This window comes from Dermacentor silvarum, chromosome 1, assembly GCF_013339745.2.
Source record: "Dermacentor silvarum isolate Dsil-2018 chromosome 1, BIME_Dsil_1.4, whole genome shotgun sequence".
In the NCBI taxonomy this organism is placed as follows: domain Eukaryota; kingdom Metazoa; phylum Arthropoda; class Arachnida; order Ixodida; family Ixodidae; genus Dermacentor; species Dermacentor silvarum.
This window is the reverse complement of record NC_051154.1, coordinates 145144883-145165628: the sequence shown is the minus strand read 5'-3', so window position 1 is coordinate 145165628 and position 20746 is coordinate 145144883. Positions and strand designations below refer to the sequence as shown.

Below are 20746 nucleotides of genomic sequence, written 5' to 3'. Positions count from 1 at the left end.
GGCCACTCGAGTTTCACTGCTGACGCATTAAATTGTCTGCCTTCGTTGGCATGCATCAAGCGCGTTGTAATAGTTAGACGCCGGCAATATTTATTCACAGTTCGCGACTGGTCTTTTTATAAAAAGAATGCATATAAATGGTGCAAACGTAATCACAATGCAATACTTATAAGCATGTGGTTAGATTTGAAGTACAGAACAAGGGCGCTCTAACGTAAAATGATTTCAAACTGTTTTGATTCCGAACTCCTGACGTCAAATTTCCGTAACCACCAACGCAAGCATCGGCGGTGACCCGCAGCGTTGTCTGAACAAACCAATCAAACACTCTCCTCGTTTATAGGAGGTCACCTTTGTTCGCTTTCAAAACGAATAACATATTGCCTGCACTGATAGGTGTTTGTTATCTAATTGGCTGACAAGAAGCGATAAGCGCGCTCTAGTGGAGAGGGTTTCGATGGGGCCGAGCCAGCACAGTGAAAATAGATAACCGCATGAAGAGGGCGGCGCGGGCTTCTCCGATTGGTCCGCTTCGCCTTACCTAGCTTGCGGTGGCTGGTCGAAAATCGCGGAGGCATGCAACGGAAGGATAAGAATGCCGCTAAAAAGAATCCTCAGCAAAGAAGAGTTGGCAGAGCGATGTCGTATGTATGCCGAAAGGGCTTGATAACATTTTACTGCCACTGCAAAAAGGATTATCATGCGCAAATAAATACATGTTCACCGGCAGGTGCGAGTAGCGAGGGCCTGAGCGATCGGCGGGCAGCCATCTTCTATTCCTTTCGGGACGGGGCAGTCTGTGGCTATACAGAATATACAGAAAAATGTTCACTTTTGTTCGGCATATTAATCTCTTCTTTTTTTTTTCGCGTACACGTCACTTTGACGTGGTGAGTTTTCGCGGTTTTGTGAGGTCGCGTGACAAACAGGCGAAGTGGGCGTAGCCAGAAAACATTGGACCAATAGCAGAGGTCTAATGGTGAAAAGGCGTCGAATCAGGAATGATTATTTTTCTTTTGTGTGGTTTAATCATGCATAATCAGTGTGTACACATTATATCTGATGGGGAGCTATCGCGGTTTTCGTGACGTCGCGTGACAGACAGACGAAGTTGGGAGTGGCCCGAATACGTTTTGACCAATCGTAGAGGCTGATTGCAGAAATTGGAATCAAAACAGTTTGGAATCATTTTACGGTATAGCGCCCCAAAACTCCCAAGTGGTTTGTACAAGATAACTTTTCATTTTCAAATCAATCTACACATTACCTTTAAAAATATCCGCGGACAGCTAAGCACTTCTTATGAGTTGTAAAAGCGAAAGCCTTAATCTCCAATTGTACGTCGCTGAGCGGTCCTTCGAGTTTTGCACTGCGAGTATAATGTTTTCAAGTTTTGCTGCGGGGTGTGTTATCGAGTTTTGCGATTAAATTGCGGGTTACTTTTGGTACAGTTACTAGGTTAGCATGTTGGCTGTAGAGCGGAATCATTTGGACGATATTGCTGAGAAATCGAGAACGCCGCATGCCACCAACGTGCTGCGCGACGAGAGACCGAGGAAGCAGCAGCGGCCACCCAGGCCGTCCGGCGTGTGCTAAGCCCAGTGGGGGTGACAGAGACGGTCCGTGCGCCGGCTTGCAAGAGCGAGTCTCGCGAGTGCCTCGCCGACGACAACCCGTCGCGTCACCGTATCTGCTCCGTCGAAGCGCGCTCGTGACGTGGCGTTGCAGCCAATGGGAATTCAGGTGCCGTTTCGCTGCTACACACGCCGGCTTTTTCGCTCAATGGGCCTAGTGACGCTTTCGCATCAAAAGTCGCCGATGAAAATCAGGCCAGCCACGATCATGCAGGCGAACGCCATCGCGGGACATGCAACATGAAGCCCTAAATGCAACCTGGTGATACAAAATTTCGGTGACGATACTATATTTACAGAGCTTATGAAATGCCGCTGCGCTGCAGGGCTGGAGCCTACAGCTGTCGGCTGTCGTCTTCTGAGAGCTGCAATTGTCACTTTTTTTTTTTACAATGAATTTACGTTTTGCAGTATCGTACGATTTGGAAGAAATACTAGAGCAATGCGTGTTGTCCGTGTATTTTTTACATGTTTATTTTTGTGCTGCCCTTTAGGTTTCTGGGGAGTGTGCTTAATGTGTTCTTGAACTTGTAAAGTTCGTGCTGTCCCTTGACCATACTGTATTGTAAACTGTGTTTACCTGGACTGGGCGCGAACTACCAGTGCTATGTTCCCAAATTAATTTTTCATTTTTTGTTAGAAATTCACTACTTGATGCGCAAACTGTATGTGTAACTAACGTGAACTTTATCTGAACTATGAGTGAAAGACTTTTCTTTAATTTTCCCTGATTATTACTTTTCGCTTATTTGCCTGAGCAGGCGTATTTTTGACACGCATTTCACCAACGTTGAGCGTTCGGCTAGTCAGTGCTGCATGACCGATGTTTTCCCAGCGCATCAGACATGGACAACAGAATAGACACGCACATCGCTGTGTGTGTCATTGTGCTGCCCGTGTCAATGCGCTGAGAAGACATTGATACATATTGCTTAGCTAAGCGAGGAGTAGCCGGCATCACCCATGATGCCAACGTCTTCTACTAAACCATTTAATTAAAAGAACAAAAACTGGCTTGGATACATATGTTCGTATAGCGGCCGGATTCTCTTGTAAAAACTTTTAAGGGTTTCCAAAAACAAAACCGAAGCTGCTGCACAAGTACGCCCCCTAGCAATACGTATTATAGGTTCCCAGGAGTATACATACAAAGTTTACCCGCCGCGGTGGCTAAGCTTGCTAAGGCGTTGCGTTGCTGAGCACGAGGTCGCCGGATCGAATACCGGCCACGGCGGCCGCATTTCGATGGAGGCGAAATGCAAAAACGCCCGTGTGCTTGCGTTGTAGTGCACCTTAAAGAACCCCTGGTAGTCAAAATTAATCCGGAGCCCTCCACTACGGCGTGCCTCATAATCAGAACTAGTTTTGGCACGTAAAACCCCAGAAAGAAGAACATACAAAGTGTACTGAAGAGCCACGGCTGTTAAGCCATGTGCTTTACGCATACGTACGCCTTGCGCGTTATAAACCTGTCTTTAATAAGTCAATCCACAACATTTTTGCCGCGTGCGCACAGTAACTGCACTAAGCATAAATAAAAGCAGGAAAGCAGGAGGCCGTCCCACGTGACCTATCAGTCCGCGTCGCGCAGCGCGTTGTGCTCGCGTCTAATTAAAGGCGGCGCGTTTCTATACAGCGCCTGCAGCAGTATAGTTTTGGGGCGTTGATATCGTCAAGACATAACGGACCCTCAGCTGTCTCTGTCCGTGATCGCTGCAATACGCACGCAAATGAGCTTTTTTTTTACTCAGAAGCAGTTTTTGTCGAGGTCTCCCATATAGACGGATGCAACGGAAATTACGTCATCGCCTGACATGGTGGCACCTGGCCTGCCTATGCGTGCCCGCTTCAGGTCGAACGGATGGCCGTTTCCTGCCCGTTTGCCCTCTTCACGGGAAGTTAATGGTGTTGTAGACTTACGCTACGCTTTATCTCACCTCGCCAGCAAAGTTCGGACGTTAGCTCGACGGCCTTTTGAGATCGGTTCTCGTTATCGAGAGATGAAGGCCTAGCCTATGGTCCCACACAGACATCTCGTGATGTCACTGCAAGAAAACAGATGCGCTATCTGTCATCGCTATGGTAAAACACGATAAAACCCGCCGCGCGGTTTCGCCATGTGTCACGCCGCGAGATGACACGTGGCACCACCATTTCGTTGCAGAGGAATTTGAATCCGTGAGCCGTGTCGGCTGCAGACGACACGCACTTGCCATTGCCTTGGATTGGCGTGCTTCAGGCAGCATACGCCAGCATATATGCTCGCCACGCTCGTGCATCGAACCGTCAAGTCAGTTTTATAAATATTAACGCGATAGCGTTTAGGGCCCCGTGTCGCAGAAAATCCGGCGTCGGCAACCGGCGTGTGATCGCGGGTGGCAGAGGAAATCATCCAACCACATCGACCGCGCAGGCCCTCCACGTGGTGCTAGGTTTTGGTGAACAAAAATTGAATTTCTCATAGTGAAATCCGTCAGAAAAATGGTAAGTACGACTTTACCATTCGGCGTCGGATTCGCCGTCGGATTGTTTACCAATCGGCGTCGGATTCTAATTTGAATGTACGAGAAAACCTAATTCTGCTACGAGGAAACTCAAACACAAACCCCTTTTTCAGCATTTCTACCAGACCTGCGCGCGTCGGGGCAATAGCAAGCAATTAATAAAATAATAAAAAAGGTGCCTTCACATTTTAATATAAGACCACTTATATCGCCCCTGGAAAAGCGTCTTTCCAGCAGTGCATTTCAGTTTAAAAGTGAAGCCGACTTTAAGGGGATCGGTGTAATCTTGGTCTTCGTAAGCTGGCTTTTCTACGTTCGGTTTTGCAGTTAATGAAGCCTACTTGCCGTATGCGAACGATGCGATGCGAACGGGTCCCGATAACGCTATCGTGTTCTACTCTTAAAGGCGAAGCTTTTTCGTGACTCCTGAACTTATCCTACATGCGTAAACTCCTCGTGGCTTAACTTCACCGCATGCTTCAGTGACGTGTGGACAAACCCGCATGCATCCGTCAGGAGCAATGGCTGCATCGACGCCAAAGAACTGAACGGCGCTCGGAACTTCTGTGGTAACCGACTTCGGTTCAGAAAGCAAGCAGACATAAAATGTTAAGCGTATTTTGACGTGATAGTGATTTAACACACTCGCCTTCAGACACTGCACTCCACTAGTTTCATCTGCATTCGCTTCACAGTAGCGCTCTATGCCTTCGCGGATACGTCACGTGCCAACGAGCAATGCAGCAACTCAGCGCGCTGCAGCCTTTAAAGGATTACACAAGTACGTGAAAAAAAATCTATTCGGTTCCTGCATACAAAGTGTCATCTCTGTACGCCTTCTCATCTGCCATTCCCAACCGTTTAATAGATCGCCCGAAGGCCCACAAGCGTGGGTGAGCTGTTAGCAGATAGCACTGCCACGTGCATTGCTACATGCACATTGTACGTGCTGCACGTGCGCACGTGTACACGACAGAAGTAAAGCCAGAGAGGACAGAACAGGGAATGCAAGCGCCGAAACTCATCTTGACAGCTGACGCTGCGAAATAAGTGTCACCGTGCATATACAGCAGATTTGTACACGTTACAGAAAAAAGTTGCCGATTACAATAACTTCAATTAAAATGTAATTGATTACAAAAAATATTTACGTACAAGTCTGACACGCAGCAAAGAGCATCAATATTGCGGAAGCTCACCCCAGCTGCGGTCGCCACGCTCTGTCCAGCTTCCAGGGCCAGTAGAGAGATGCCGCCACTGAGGTAGAAGACGAGTCCGAAGGCTTCCAGCAGAACGTACTGCACGCGGAATGCGACAGCGGTTTTAGCATGAGCCGTGCTTGCCATGTTATCGCAAATTCGAGGGTGTACAGCGCAACGGCAACAACATGGGACAAAAAAGGAGACACGGACGAGCGCTTCTGTCCCTGTTGTTACCTTGCGCGTTGTACACCCTCGGAAATACCTCACCAACTAGCCCAAGCAACCACTTTGCTCAGTTATCGCAAGGGCGCGTTAAATGTGGCTCACATTTAGTGGTCTAGAGGAGACAGCCTCGCGCGCTGTTGTCTCACCCCGTGAATTGTAAACAACTCGGTTCTTGTCGACGTTGCTCGGCATTCGACGAAAAGACATCCACAACGGCACCGCACTCAGATGCGTGAAGGCCGTGGCTATCCCAGCATGCCCCTATGCACGAGGCGAGCATGATTGCAGAGAATTTCCCCTTTGTTTGCGCAGAAGGGTAATGCCAAACACGTTCTTTGTTTTTTCTACTTAGTTATGCTTGTCGATGTTATTCGTATGATTTTTTTTTTCACCTGCAGGGAACGCGGCTCGCCTAAGGTCAGAAAACAAGCTGAACATTGGCGTTGATAGTTACTCGTCCGGAGTCGATATAGATGCCTGAATTCTGAGAAATACGGGGTTGTTTTTCGAGCGGTGGTCGGCCAGCAAGCTACGTAAGTTAGTCTTCCGGAGTCGATAGATGCCTGAATTCTGAGAAATGCGGGGAGGTTTTGCGAATGGGCGGCGGCCAGCAAGACGCATACGTCGAACGCGAAGCACCACTTTTGAAAATTTGCCCTTCAAAAACGCCCTCTGCACGCAAATAATGCGTCCTGCCGATGCAGTACGAGGATTCGCTGATCACGTACTCTAGAAGTGGTCAAACAGATATATATATATATATATATATATATATATATATATATATATATATATATATATATAGCGAACCGTTTCCTTGTACGACTGCTCTGAACGCAGGCGCAGCCCCAGCTTGCGTTTCTGCAACTTGACGACACAGTATATACAGGGTGTCCCAGCTATCATGCAGCACGATTTTAAAAAATAGGACGGGCGTTACGCGAAGCAAACCTAGTTCGTATTGTTTCCAGTGCAGTGGAGTAGCCGCCAGTAATTTTTTTCATTACTGAGATTTAATTAGCTAATTGTAACTAATTATCTAACACGAGAAGTACTGTCTCAATTATCAAAGTGTCAATGAGAAAATTGTAGAGCAACATGAAAAACTCCCAATACAGCTTTTTGTTGCTCAGTACATGCTACATAAACATGTTTTTCCGAGAGTGAAAGAAGCCCGCGAATACACGCAAAGTGCCTCGAGCGACCTGTCGCGCGGCAATTCTGCGTGTATTCGCGGGCTCTTTTCACACTCGGAAAAACACATTTATGTAGCACGTATTGAGCAACAGAAAGCTGCATCGGGAGTTTTTCATGTTGCTCTACAATTTTCTCATTGACACTTTGATAATTAGGACAGTACTACTCGATTTAGATAATTAATTACAATTAGCTAATTAAATCTCAGTAACGAAAAAATTACTGGCGGCTACTCCACTGTACTGGAAACAATACGCACTCGGTTTGCTTCGCGCAACGCCGTTCCTCATCTTGTAAATCGTGGTGCGTGATAGCTGGGACACCCTGTATATATATATATATATATATATATATATATATATATATATATATATATATAGTTTGCAAAAATTCTGGTGAGGCGTATGAGGATACTGAATCAAGGAGTCCCTTCCCCATTGCTTATAAAAACGAACACGAGCCTTTAGTTCAGTGCTTTGGAGAAAGCTTGATTAGCGATAAGATTGTGCCAAACACTACTAGAGCCGCATCAATCAAAGAGGTCGAAGTGGCCATAGCGCTGGCCATCATGAACCCAACTACCCATACTGTCCTGAGCGACTCTAAGAGCGCTATTCTCAGCTTTATGAGGGGCAGTGTGGGACTAAATACAGCCAAGATCGTGAAAAACTTTAATCAGGACGACAGAACAAAAATCAATCTTGTCTGGGTCCCCGCTCACTCGGGAAATCCCGGTAACGAGGAAGCGCATAAAGTGGCCCGAGGGTTAACAAACCAGGACGCGCTCTCCTTGGAACCGGACCCCCCAATGGGAGAGGTAGTGACTTCCTACAACGAACTTACCAACCTATACAAAGAGAACAGGAGAATAAATATACCCAATACCACACAGCAACCTTACGAGAGCGCAGGCCACTATCCTCCGCCGAATTCAAACTAACAGCATTATCACTCCTCATCGCTTAGCGATCTTCATAGATGGGGAGGTTGACCCAATATGCCAAAACTGCGACAAAAATGCCATAGCCAACCAAAGACACATTCTCTGGGAATGCGAGGGTCTTCCCCCACCCAGAGAGCTTTTGCCAGCTCCCTCTGAAACGACATGGGAGACCCTAATACGGTCTCCTGAAGAAAAACTACAAAAAGGAATCGTTTCCTGGGCGGAAGAGGTCGCCGCTAACAAGCGGCCACCTACAACGCCCTGAAAATTTTTTAAATAAAGTTGTTTCTCCTCCTCCATTTGCTTGCTTTCGTTGCCATTTTTGAGCTAGGCATAAAGGAAATGATGCACACTGTTTGGTAATTGTTCTGCCCTTCCGGTGAATTTTCAGCCGCTTTATATGTGATCATTAATAAGAAGCTCTGAAAAGTTAATTCACTTTGAGCACATTACCAACAAGCAACTTTGACGGTATTCTGCTTACACTTGTCCACTTACTAAGTTTTCACTGGTATACTTATTCTGCATTCAGGAATTAGACCCATTCTGAACCGAAAAGGAAAAGAAAACAAAAACATTGTTTTTTACATTTCCATCAGGATATATTTCGCTCGCCTCCACCTTCCTAGGAAGCAAGCGAAACTGCTCTGTCGATCGTAATATAAGCTGGTAACCATGATCTAGGAAACGGCGTTTGAGACATCAGAGCCTGAGAAGCTGAAAGGAGTCTATATTCTCGAGGACTCTGACAAAGCTACAAGCGAATACATGTCTTATAGCCACGAGCGTTCGAAGTTGTGGCGCTAAACCATAGTGGTATGCGACTAACGATAGCATGATGCGTATATACAGGGTATTCCAACTATCATGCCCCAAGATTTAAACATATTCAAATGCCACGTAGCTGGACCGAACCAAGGTAATGTTTACCGTCGCTTGGAGACACTCAGATTATTTTTTTTTGCATTCCGCCTAATTGCATGATTAGTCTTAATAAATTATCAACTTCTCAAATATTATAATTAGATGAAAAGTGTCATTGAGAAAATTGTAGAGCAACATGAAAAACTCCCGATACAGCTTTCGGTTGCTCAATACTTGCTACATAAAACTGTTTTTCCAAGCCTACGCAATTACCGTGACCAACAACAAAGGGAATGAGCTAGTCGCTGCCACCATACCGGCCAGAAATCCAGAAACGGCGGAGGAAGTGGCCATCATCCTCGGCATCGCCACATGCAAGGACACAGCAATCACCTTGAGCGACTCGCAAACGGCATGTATAGACTTACAAAAAGGCCGAATATCTGCCGCAGCCGTGAAAATTCTAAACGAGCTATCAAGACGCCAAGAGCTACCCAAAACCTACGTCGTATGGACCCCAGGCCACGAACACCTGGCAGGAAACGAAGTAGCACATGCTGTCTCCCGAGAGCATACCAGCCGGGATTTACTGCCGCACGGGATCCGGAAATCGACGAGGGTGGAGGACATTCCCATCAACTACGCCGTAATACTGCAACATTACCGACTCGAAAGAAGAGAATATCCTTTACCACATCCAAAATTAAGCAAGCAAGAAGCCACCGCCCTCCGCAGACTACGAACGAATACATATGTCCATGGAATTATCATGCACCGGATGCACCCCACTAAATTTTCATACCTATGCCGATATTGTGATGTACCAGACACCCTCCAACACATGGTGTTGGTGTGCCCACACCTCGAGAACAAGTCAAGACGATGCCTCAGAACCGATACAAACCACCGAAGAAACGTGGGAGGCAATGTTAACGGCACAGAGCCTGGAGGATCAGCGAAGTCTGGTTGACCGGGCCCTGGCTACGGCATTAGCCAACAGCTTTCTGGACTGAGAGAGCCGCCCACCTAGGGCGAAGAAAGGACACTTTCTCGCTGTTTCTAACAATAAACGTTCATTCCTCCTCCTCCAAGCAGGAGAGATACCCAGCGAATGCACGCAAAGTGCCTCGAGCGGCCAGTCGCGCGGCAATTTCGCGTGTATTCGCGGGCTTATTTCAAGCTCTGAAAAAAACACTTTTATTTTATGTGCGCGCGAATATTCTAGCTTTCGAATGTGAATCTAAAAAGTCTTGGTTATTCGATTTACATTCGATTCGATAATTTACTGTTACATATCTTGTTGAATGTTCGTTTCTGTTCGAATATAAGGGTGAACACTTATTGTAGTCGGCACGGAGAAAGACAAATGCCAAGTTGTCACTTCCGAATAATTCTGCTCGCCGCGGTTGCTGCCCAGAGGCACCACTTGCTGAGCAAACGCGTCACCTACAGCTAAGTTCTAATTCCCAGTCACTCAGTAAGGATGCCTCGCCTTTAGACAGCTTACGAATTTGTTTCCTCGATTTCGGCAAAGCAATTTATTATTTGGGCATTGTGACCAATTTTGCATCCCTTTAAAACGATGCCCCGTGATGTAGTGTTCCACTTTGCTCTGTTAACGAACACGACCCCCTCTCTACGTGCATCTGGTTCCGTTCCCGTGTTTCAGTAGTCATACTGATAATGCGCCAGATATACGATCACCTTTCAATTGGTTCTTATTTATAACCCCTTCGGTTCACTCGACATACACTTCTGAACGGCATTACATGTATCGAATGATGTAAATAAGCCGCTATTTTTTATCAATCGGACACTATAAAACCTCTATAAATGAGAAAGTATTCGGTATTTGATTCAATAATTGCGGGCTTCTTTCTCGAGTTCGATTCAATCCGCATTCGAAAATTTCGCTATTCAAACACCCTTTTTTCTACTTATTTTCTGTTCTTTTAGATACGCCGTTCGGAGCCCCTTCGCGTTCCGTTCAAATCAAGATGACGCGGAGACTTACGAACAGAGTGCTGGTCACGTTGATTCCCGTGTTTGAGAGCAGCGACGAGACGAGCACAAGCAGCGACACGAACCAGTAGAGGAACGACACGAAGATGACGTAGATGATGCTGGGCTCAGGTTCCACCCTGACCACGAGCTTGGACAGCTGGTACACGTAGACGCGGCTGCTGTATGCCAGCGCGAACGTCAGTATGCCCGTCACCTGCGAGGAGTGTACGGCCGCTTCGTGAGCTCACACTCCGCTCCACCGCTACGGACAAGCGATGTCAGAACATCTCGGAATTGCGCGATAGTGTATAACACATTGAAATGAATTTCTGCACGCGTGCAAGATTTGCTCACTCGCATCGCTAACCGATTTGCTCTGTGTGGTGGGTAGCTGCTGTGACGCTTGTCGTGTGGCCTGCGTTATACGCGGTGATCATTTTTCAGTTTTAGGCAATTTTTTTTAAAATCACCTGTTGCAGATAACGTAATTCTAGTCCTTGAGCTGGATTGTTCAGAGAGCGGGCATTACTTGCATGAGAAATCGAAACACATACTCAACTTATTAAAAAAGATGCACTAATTAACTTAATGAAATACCTTACGGCACATATTGCAATTTACGAATTGTAGCCGGTGAGTTTGCGAGGCGATACACTTGGAATGAATTTCCAGAATGACACCAGTTAGGAGATATGCGCCCTCAAACTCGCCGTAAAAGTACGCTGTTGTTCCACTTACGTTTTTAACAAAACGCTCTTTCATGCAATGAAGCGCTATACTAACTGGAACGCCCATGTATTCCGTCATACACTTTGGAAAATAATATTTCGACACTAGTGTCATCCTGGAGATTCATTTCAACTGGATACGTCTTGCAAACTCACCGGCTACAATTCGTAAATTGTAAGATGTCCCGTATAATATTAAATTATTAATTTAACTGGTGAATTTTTCTTAATTAGTTGAGTATGTGTTTCGATTTCTCGTGCTAGCGATGTCTGTCTCATCGAATAATATAGCTCAAGGAAATGAATTATGCTACCTGCCACAGGCGATGTTTTTTTTTTAATTCCGGGAAACGTAAAAATGATCACCCCGTATGGTGCTCATTTAGGCCGGAGGCGAAGCGGTAGTCATCGTAGAGCTCGCTCAAGAAAGGCCATGAGGCAAACGCCGTACCGCGACACTCTGAAACCTCCAATGGCTGGAATGTTTTCTATGACCTTCTTGCGTCCATGGTTTATTTACGAGAACAAATAAATTTAATCTGGGGGCCGGGCGCACCTAAATACACAAAGTCAATCAGTAAAGAAGCCCAATCAGTAAAATAAAAAAAATTCGTTTCTTCCGCTCAAAGGCCCAGCGCAGGAATAAACAGAGAAGCTGACGTCTTGCCAATTCTGGTATACTATTGTGGCCGCCGATATAACAGGGCGCCATTACATTTGATTTTCGGGAGCGACTATATGTAAGGCGTGCCAGTATAATCATTTCATCGCGATTTAAGTCTCTGTTCTCAAGCGCACTTTCCTCCTATCTTTCTTGAAGTCTCTTTAGGTGAGCCTCTCGTCTGCACTATATCCCTTCGATGCTGTTCTGTACTCTGTATGTTACCAGTCTATGCTCCCTTACTGTTCCCTAGCGAGTGGATGAAACAGTTTTTAACAGAGGTTTTGGGGGAAAATGACACCCTTTTTAACACGCACGCGCTTATAGCGGGAAACCAAAATGGGGGGAAAAGTTTTTAGAAAAGAACAACTGTAAGAGGGTCATTATCCGCTATATGAGGATATCACTTGCGCACACCAGTGACAGCATGCTCCGCACATGAAAAAAAGAAAAAAACGTGAGCGCAGCTTGCACTAGTGGTGCAAGGCTGGAGCAAACAGCGGAGCTTGTGATCGACCAAGCTACAGCCAGGGTCGCTATCCCGACAACGCTGGATACTCAAACGCAGACTCTCGCGTTCTCGTTCTCGAAACTCGGGATCTTCGACTTGACGACGCCTCTTCTCGGCTGCAGCTTCGGCACGGTATTCCGGATCGGCTCGCCGCCGACGCGCAGATTCTCGCTTGACCGCACAACGCGCTTCAAGACGCTGCCTGGCGAAGCGTTGACATGTCTAGGCGAAGCGAAGCACATGTGGTTGCTAGGCGACGCGAAGTGACGTCATGGCTAGACGGAGCGCGTGCGCGGTCGTAGGAGCACGTGCGCGGTCGTAGCAGCTCGGCGCGGCGGTGCGGAGCAACGGCGAAGCGAGGCGCAGCTGGGCCAAGTGATTGCTAGGCAACGCGCAGTGACGTCATCGCCAGGCGCAGTTTCTGGTCTACGCTATACGGGCCAACCTCCGGCTTAAGCAGCTCCGCTGTTAAAACACAGCGAGGAAACTAGAGACTGCGCGTTGCCTGTTCAGATACGATCATTCGTTGTCCATCAAATGCACTGAAAACACACAGATCCAGCGCCAATTCGTATAGACAGAACGCTTCGGTGACGTTGTGTGCCTTCGCTACGTTCTCCCAAGTCAAGGACGCCCCTCCCTCCGCTCCATGTATTCTCACGCCGAGAATTCCGATTCAAAACGGCATGGGTAAAGGAAAAGAGCGTGTAAAAAAAAAAACACACATTGTTTATTCAGCGCGAAAAAAAAAAGTGGGCAGCTTGCACTAGTGGGCAGCTTGCACTAGTGGGCAGCTTGCACTAGTGGTGCAAGGCTGGAGTAAATAAACAGTGGAGCTGGTGATCGACCTATAGCTTCTTCCAGGTTTTACTAGCCTTGGCGTGTTTAACAGAAGCGGCTTCGGCGCGATACTCCGGATTAGCACGCAATCGCCGCATTCGTTCTCGGCTGGCGGCACGACGACCTTCCAGCTGAGCGGCTTCTTCTTCGGGAGTCTTGTATACTTCTTCGGCCGTCCCATGTTACATTTACTTAGTGCGAAGTCTACAAGAGTTAGGTGTGTCGCCGTCGCGGCGACATGATCTTTATAATCAGTGTGACGTCATGGCCAAGCTTCACAAAGTGTTGTCATGACTAAGCAAAGCAAGAATTGCGGCGCGAAGGAATGACATGGCTGGGCGAAGCTGGGTAAGTGATTGCTAGGCGACCGCATTGACGGAGCGGGTCTGCTGGAACGCGGCGTCGGCATTGCAACGCGGTGGAACGCGGTGTCGGCATTGGAACGCGGTGTCGGTGTTGCAAGCTGCGCTATGCAACGCGCAGTGACGCCATCGCTGGCGCGGCGGCGGAGGAGCGTTGCCGGAGCTAGGAGAAGCGAGGCGCAGCTTTGACACTGCGCCGTCGCTTGGCTAAGGCTTCCTCGGCTCTCTGTGCAGGATCAGCTCGACGCCGGCGATTGTATTCTTGTTTGGCCAAGCGCCGTGATTCCCGGAAAGCGGCCTCTTCCTCGGGAGTGCGGTTCTTCCTCGGTCTCCCCATGGCTGCTACTACCGCCCGCACACTAGCAACCCAGCCTTCACACCTGCCACACGGAATGTTCATGGCAAGCGAAGCAGACGCGCTGCGCGCAGGGTCTAGGCGTGGAGTCTTGCGAAGCTATCGCACAGCTGGTATGGGGTTGCTAGACAACGCAGTGACGTCATAGCTCGGCAAGGTTTTGTGGCTCGCGGCACAAATTACGGCCGGCTTGAACAGCTCCGTTGCTCAAGGGGTTGAGACGCTAAATTTTAAGGCTATAAAAAAGCCTGCTGTAGGCTTCCTCTGTATGCAAGGACACTCAACATGAAGTGTTGGACACAGCAAACGTTTAAAAAATATTTTAATTCGCTACCGAAGAGTGCCTAAATGCTCGTTCTCGCGATCGAGACTCATTGCTAGCGCGATTGGTACCGACGTCACTGTGTTGGAAGCGTAACGAAAGTTTAAGTGACGTCATACCACATTAGAGTGACGTACAATGAGGGGTGGCCCACACCACCGGGCACGCTTAGTTAGCCTCGAGTCTAGAGTGTAGTGAGCAGCATCGGACGCAGACGGAGAGTCGGAATCGGCGCTGCCGCAGCTATAGCCATGACAACTGTCGGCGTGTAAAAATTTGTGTGCCTGCGCTGGTACAGAACGTGAGTGCGAGAGCAGACGATGTAGCATTGCGTGCCTCACAGCTTTGTGGGCCGACGTGAACAGGCTTCCTAGATAGTTACGTCACTGTCCAACTCGGCACCCACATACCGAAACTGCAAATCGTTCACATAATTAATGCGATATTAAATTATTTGCCTAGAATATATGAATCTGCGAGCATGTATCATGCTTCCTGGAGCAATAAGAAACGTTTGATACAAAGAACGCGCGAGCCACAAATCTGGTGTCTCAACCCCTTTAAGCAGTGTCTAGGCGCGGAGTCTTGCGAAGCGCTATCGCACAGCTGGTATGGGGTTGCTAGGCAACGCAGTGACGTCATAGCTCGGCGAGGTTTTGCGGCTCGCGGCACAAATTACGGCCGGCTTAAACAGCTCCGCTGTTAAAACGAACTAGTAAAACTCGCGGTCTCTTAAGAAAAAAAAATGTTCGTCTTGTTTTCCTCAACCATATCCGGGTAGTGCATAGGATACCTTCAACAGCGTAAACACCTGTTATGCGTCGCCAATAGCCCGCGCAGAGAGTTTTCCTGAAACCCTCCTCGGCCGTTTCAGAACCAGACACGAAGCGATGCGCCGTTTCCTTCTCACCGTCTCCCTTATGTTCGTTTCTTTCTTTTTTTTTTTTTTTTGTTAGTGCTGGTGGTCCGTTTTACTGTTTTAAATAGTGGTGGAAAAGGTCTGCCTCTCTTTGGCAATCATGTATTGATGATGATATATGAGGTTTTATGGGACAATGGGCCAATGATGGCCAAAATCATGTCTTCGGGTCATTTGTGACTGGTATGGCGCGTATACTATACTTCGTCTGTACGCCTTGACGTCAACAACGTTTCACGAAATAGTAAAATAAAGTTCAGTTATAGATCGGCATATTACACTTCCCGAATACCAAGAAGGCCCGCCTCTACATGAGCGCAGGCTGTGTAAGCCAAAAAAAAATCACAGCATATCCACGGGGTGAATGATGATGAGTGGGCGAAGCTCCGGAGGGAATCATCGGATCTCCCGCTTAAGGGGACGCTAGCACAAACGCGTTAGAGACGTGCAGTACTCTCTAATAAGGGGGAGCGGCCACAGCGTCTTACGCAGCCATTTACACATGCCGGAACGTGCACCGCGTTTGCCGACGCCATCACATGACTGCTGAGAGAGTATACCCCCCGTATTCATAAACGCTCCTCGACTTGAACTTGACTTGCCACCGCCTTGGGCAGCGCGTTCGAAACGCGTTGAAGGTAAGGCGGAGAGGCCACAGCGTCTTACACCAGCTTCTTACACGGGCCGTAACGCGCTAGCACAAACGCGTTAGAAACGCGCTAGAAACGCGGCCTTTCGTTAATGTTGGGTATTTATTGCCATCGTGGTGCTTGTGTCTATGTGTGCTTCGTGGCGTAGTGGGCTAACGCCGCGCGCTCGGAAGCGAAGGGTCCCTGGTTCGATTCCGCGCTACGGACACAACTTCGGAATTTCTTTTCTCATTTTTCTCAGACTGGTTACACACTACTACTACGACGAGGGACGAACGGGTGCCGCTTTAAGGAGCTTCGCCCCTAAAAAGAAAAAAAAAAGGCGCTGAAGAGGAACAGCGACGGTCGGCCTCAAATTAACCCGCACCGGCTTCGTGTAACGTCACGGATTTTGCCAGTGCCTGCTCCGGGACACATAATAACATATCAATAAAAAAGATTACATTGATTTTTTATTATCAATGACATGACTTGGCAAACTGTTTCGTAGCTTAACAGCACAAAAACAGCGCCGCTATATATATAGTCTAAATTACCTCGAAGCCTGTTACATCGATGCGATGCCGCCGCAGGTCGGCGAAATTTGAGAAAAGGAAGTTTGGTCTTCATTTGTTCCATTAGTAATCGACCGCTTTCAGTCGAGTTTTGAAAGTCTACTCTTTTCACTTTACTGTCTCTCTTTAAGAACAGAATGACTGTTGTGGGAGTGCTTATACGGCATACTTATCGTTGTGAAAGCGTTCTCTGCATAGCGAAGCTATCGCGTTACTTGCGGCCGGTCGAAACAGCATTGGAAAGCCCCGACTTCGGCGCGCCCTAGTTTCACCTGAGTATGTGCTACGGTAGTAATTAAGCAATGATAGCGCGGACCGCGCGAACGCAACGGTTAAGAAAACGCTTGGAGAAAACTACGTGTATACGCCAGCCCGAGCGCTCGGGCTGTCTCAGGCTCGCCTCTTGCTTGTTGTAAACAAGCAGGGCAGAGCACTTCAACATTAAAGCACTGTTTTCGCGCTGTTAGCCAGTTAGCCAAAGCGATGTTAGCCAGCGCCAACCACTATCCCTCTCCCGTATTTCGCGCTGTTTTACTTTAAGATGTCTTATCAACTAGCTCGGATTTAGACCTTAATAACAGTTAACTTGTCCTAGCCTTTCTACGGCTTCAATGTCCGTTTGCTTCATATCGTTGTAACATCTTATACAAGACATTCATCACTGTTCGAAGTGAAGAAAATCGGAAAAAGTTCGCCTGCAAATTGAGCAGTCGGTTATTGTCCCTATTTCCGCGGGTAGATGATTTCGGTCTTTCGAATTTCGGAGCAAAGATTTGTTTTACAAATTGTTGCACCGAATATAAGCCCACGGAACTTCGTTTCGATGATCAATAGAAAATGAACGGTAATATAGTCATCGCGATGACTTTGTGATGTAAGGAATTATGGGTAATAAACTTTATGGAAGAAGCTAAGTTCATGCAAGGGAAAAATTGTCATCCGCCTTATACAGTAGCACGAAGCTACGAAGCTACGAAAAACCATACGGTTTTTGTTTTTTTTTTCAGAAAGAAAGCTACGCAGTTGAAAAATTCGTCTTGGTCCGGGGGATCGAACCCGGAACCAACGCCCTTCCGGGGCGGTTGCTCGATCATCTGAGCTAACCAGGAGGCTAGCAGATTTTAGAGCGAGCGCGAACTAATCGACTAGAAGCACTGAATATGGCAAATCAGTTCTGCGGAATCTCGCAACGTGGAAGAAGATATATATATATATATATATATATATATATATATATATATATATATATATAATGTCTTCCGCTTTCTGAGAAACACGCATGGGTTTTCTTTGTAGCTTGTCACGTCGAAGATATTCCAACATGCGGCTTGCGTTGTTAAGGGGAGATAAGGGCTGAAAATTCGGAATTTTCTTTTAAAACAATCTTTTTTTAAGTATTTCGATCGCAGAATTACTCTTCAATATTTTATTTCGTGTGTCAAATAATCAAGGCGTTTCTCCAATCAAAACATTGCGAAAAATGATTCTAAGTGAGGCATGGTAGCTGTAGGGGCTTCATTTTTCCACTCAAATTGATCTATAAGGATCATAATCACAAGTTTTTCCCAGATTATGAGCTTTCCTGGTGCAACAACGCGCGAGTACTAGCTGAGTTGGCACCATCTCATTTTCTACTTTCCGCCATGCGCTTAGGCGAAGGCTATATGCTGCCTACATATCAGATGCTGACAAGCGAAAAGCTGTTGTTTCGCTGTATTCAGGTAAGCCCCAAAATGCGGCGGCGTCTTTTAGCATCGAGATTTGGTTGCTGCGCCCCAAAACAATATTTCCTTCACGCCCTGTTGTGGAGGCGACCACTTCTGTAGCCATACTGTGGTTCAAGAGAGGCCACAAAGGCCACAATGGCTCTGAGAAGGTTCTATAGCCAGAGTTGGTAGCCCTTCGAACCCGGGAGTTGATGGCTCTGGGCAACGACAGAGAACACCAGAGAAGAATACAAAAAAAGTTTAGAACACAGGCAGCTGAAGCTAAATCTCGTCACAGCAGTGTAGCAAAGAAAGCCCGGCTGGAGGAGGAAGCTTGTAAGAGTCCCGAGGGCACCACCTACGTGGCAGGAGAATTTCGAAGTTTTACGCTTCGTCTGGAAAGACATGGTCGGCATTCGGCCAAACTTCATGCAAATTTATAATCTGCAATAGTAATAAGCATGTTTATAAGCTCTCAATTTCGTTTTTCTCTTTCTTAATTTTACGCTGTTTTTACTAATTGTGGACAAAAATTATTGTACCTAATGTGACTGAATCTCAGCCACATCTTCCATGTACATAATGCAAGTATCTTCTTCATTGTAAGTTGCAGCAATTATCGTCATGTGCATTTTAGGATATCAAGCGTCAATGTTCTCCATAGCTATAGTGAATATATAGAAAAGTAAATAATAAAGAAAAAAGAAAATAATCTTGTGCTCATTTGCAACTACCTACTTGTTTCTAAGGTGCTATACAGGTATTTTATGGCACTCTCATTGGCCTGATGTGAAGCCCAGGCCTTAGAAACCTTACTTTTCCCACTTCCAGGAAGCACAGAAAACTAAGCACACAGAATGTTGAGAAAATGAAATTATATTCAAAATAGGAGAGTATAAACTCTGTATGATGCATAAATTCCATTCAATTGGCTTTATTATTAACGAAAATGAATCTCTGAGGCGCATCTCCCTTAATTATTAGTTTGATATGTGGTGCCCAAGATAATGTTGCAGTTATATTAATCCAAAGTAACGGTAGGTGGATACAGGATTAGCAGTAGCATAGTTCACATTTTCTGTAGGCTAGGTTGGCCCAAAAGTAACCCTATCATGAGCAGCATGGTAATTAATTGTGATAAGTTATTTATTGGAATCAGTGCTTGAAGAACTAATTGCTAATTAACGCAATAGGGAACGGACGTATTTCCCGCACGAACATGAAATCGTGTTAGTGCGAAAAACCCCCTCCGGTCACAGCTGTATCTTATTTATTTATTTATTTTCTTTTTTGACATCATGTCAACATGTAACACGTTCCTTGCCCCTGCGCCCAGGAAATTTCTTATAACCTTCTTCAACATAGACTTGAAAGAATCTGATTCAAGCACATGTGCAGAGGACAGCATACATTTTGATAGCTGGCGGACCACAGTTTGGATTTCGCGAAATTTCGTTGTAGAGGAAACGACAGACCGAGCGACTGAGAAACAACGTGCAGTCACACCGCGCCGCCTCTGAGCTGATGCGCCAAGCACGGGCGCGGGGAGAGCGAGGTGCGACGTCTCGGAGAGGGGGAACGGGAATCGATATATCGATTCCTATTCCGGTGCTCGTCCGCGCGCACGTCGCCCCACGCCGCACCGGCGTGTTTCGAGCAACACGTAGCGACGGTGTGACGCACGCAGCGCGCGCCTTCTCCAGGCTCGCCACGAAACGCGGGAAGAACAGAGGCACCGCAGATAATCGCCGCGGTATATCGATGTGATGGCGATTTGTCCCCCGGGTTAAGGTCTTCGACACGGGCGCTAAAATCGCACGTTGAAACGGGCTAAGGAGCGCGCCGCAACCGGTGAATGAGCAGGTCTGGGTGCGGCCGGAGGAGCCGTGTTTCTCGAGTTATTTTTCCAACCTCCCGCGCGGCAGCACGTTAGCGCGGGAAAAGCATGCGGCGGCGATGCAAGGAGGTGTTACTTGCGATTTCGGCGATGGTCAGGATTCCGCACGGCGAGTTGAGGAACGATAGGGAGAGCGCGAACGAGAAGGACGGCAAGTCGTCGTCGGCGCCGGCAAACCAGACGTCAAGCCGGGGCAGCCCCATGATGGCTTGCGTGTGTCCCGCCGCGCGGCGGCGGCGTCTGCCGTCGGCCTCCGGGGTCTTCGGGTGAGCGCTGCGCCAGCGCCGTTTCTTCCGGCCGCGGATGGTTCGAGTGGTAGGCAGGGAGGGGGGGTGGTCCGCGCGCCTGCTTGCCTTCAACCAGGCGCACGCCCACGCGCCTGTCGTAAGCACCCGCGCATCCGCCGCCGGGCGCTTGTTTTCCTAGCGCGCCGTCGGGCCCGCCGCGCTTATCGTGCCCCTTCAGGCGCGAAGATATTTTCGTTCGTGAAGCATTCCTGAGCGAGCCCTTCGGCACGAGAGTCTCATATTGGGCCTTCGTGGGGCTTGCTAATTGCTTTCGTATATCAGGCCCTCGCCGACAGATGGTAACCCGCGACTAGCAGAGCTTCGCCCTACATCGCCCGAACGGCGTTGGTCCGGATGCGAGATTGCGGGAGACGCAGTTAA

The 20746-nt window shown here is 47.6% G+C and overlaps 1 protein-coding gene across 2 annotated transcripts in view; it reads right to left on the bottom strand.

Moving 5' to 3' along the window:
- The window catches only part of LOC119436197 (uncharacterized), a 47018-nt gene extending 26623 nt beyond the window's left edge, over positions 1 to 20395 (bottom strand). The window contains exons 1-3 of one of the 2 annotated variants that reach the window (XM_049656189.1): positions 20159 to 20395; positions 10584 to 10787; positions 5338 to 5436 (exon numbers count right to left, since the gene is read on the bottom strand). In XM_049656189.1, coding sequence (XP_049512146.1) covers positions 5338 to 5436; positions 10584 to 10787; positions 20159 to 20281 — 426 coding nt within the window. In that variant the 5' untranslated portion in view covers positions 20282 to 20395. The remainder of the gene's footprint in view (positions 1 to 5337; positions 5437 to 10583; positions 10788 to 20158) is intronic. The other variant, XM_037702975.2, reaches the window with a different exon arrangement.
- Positions 20396 to 20746: the final 351 nt, after the last annotated feature.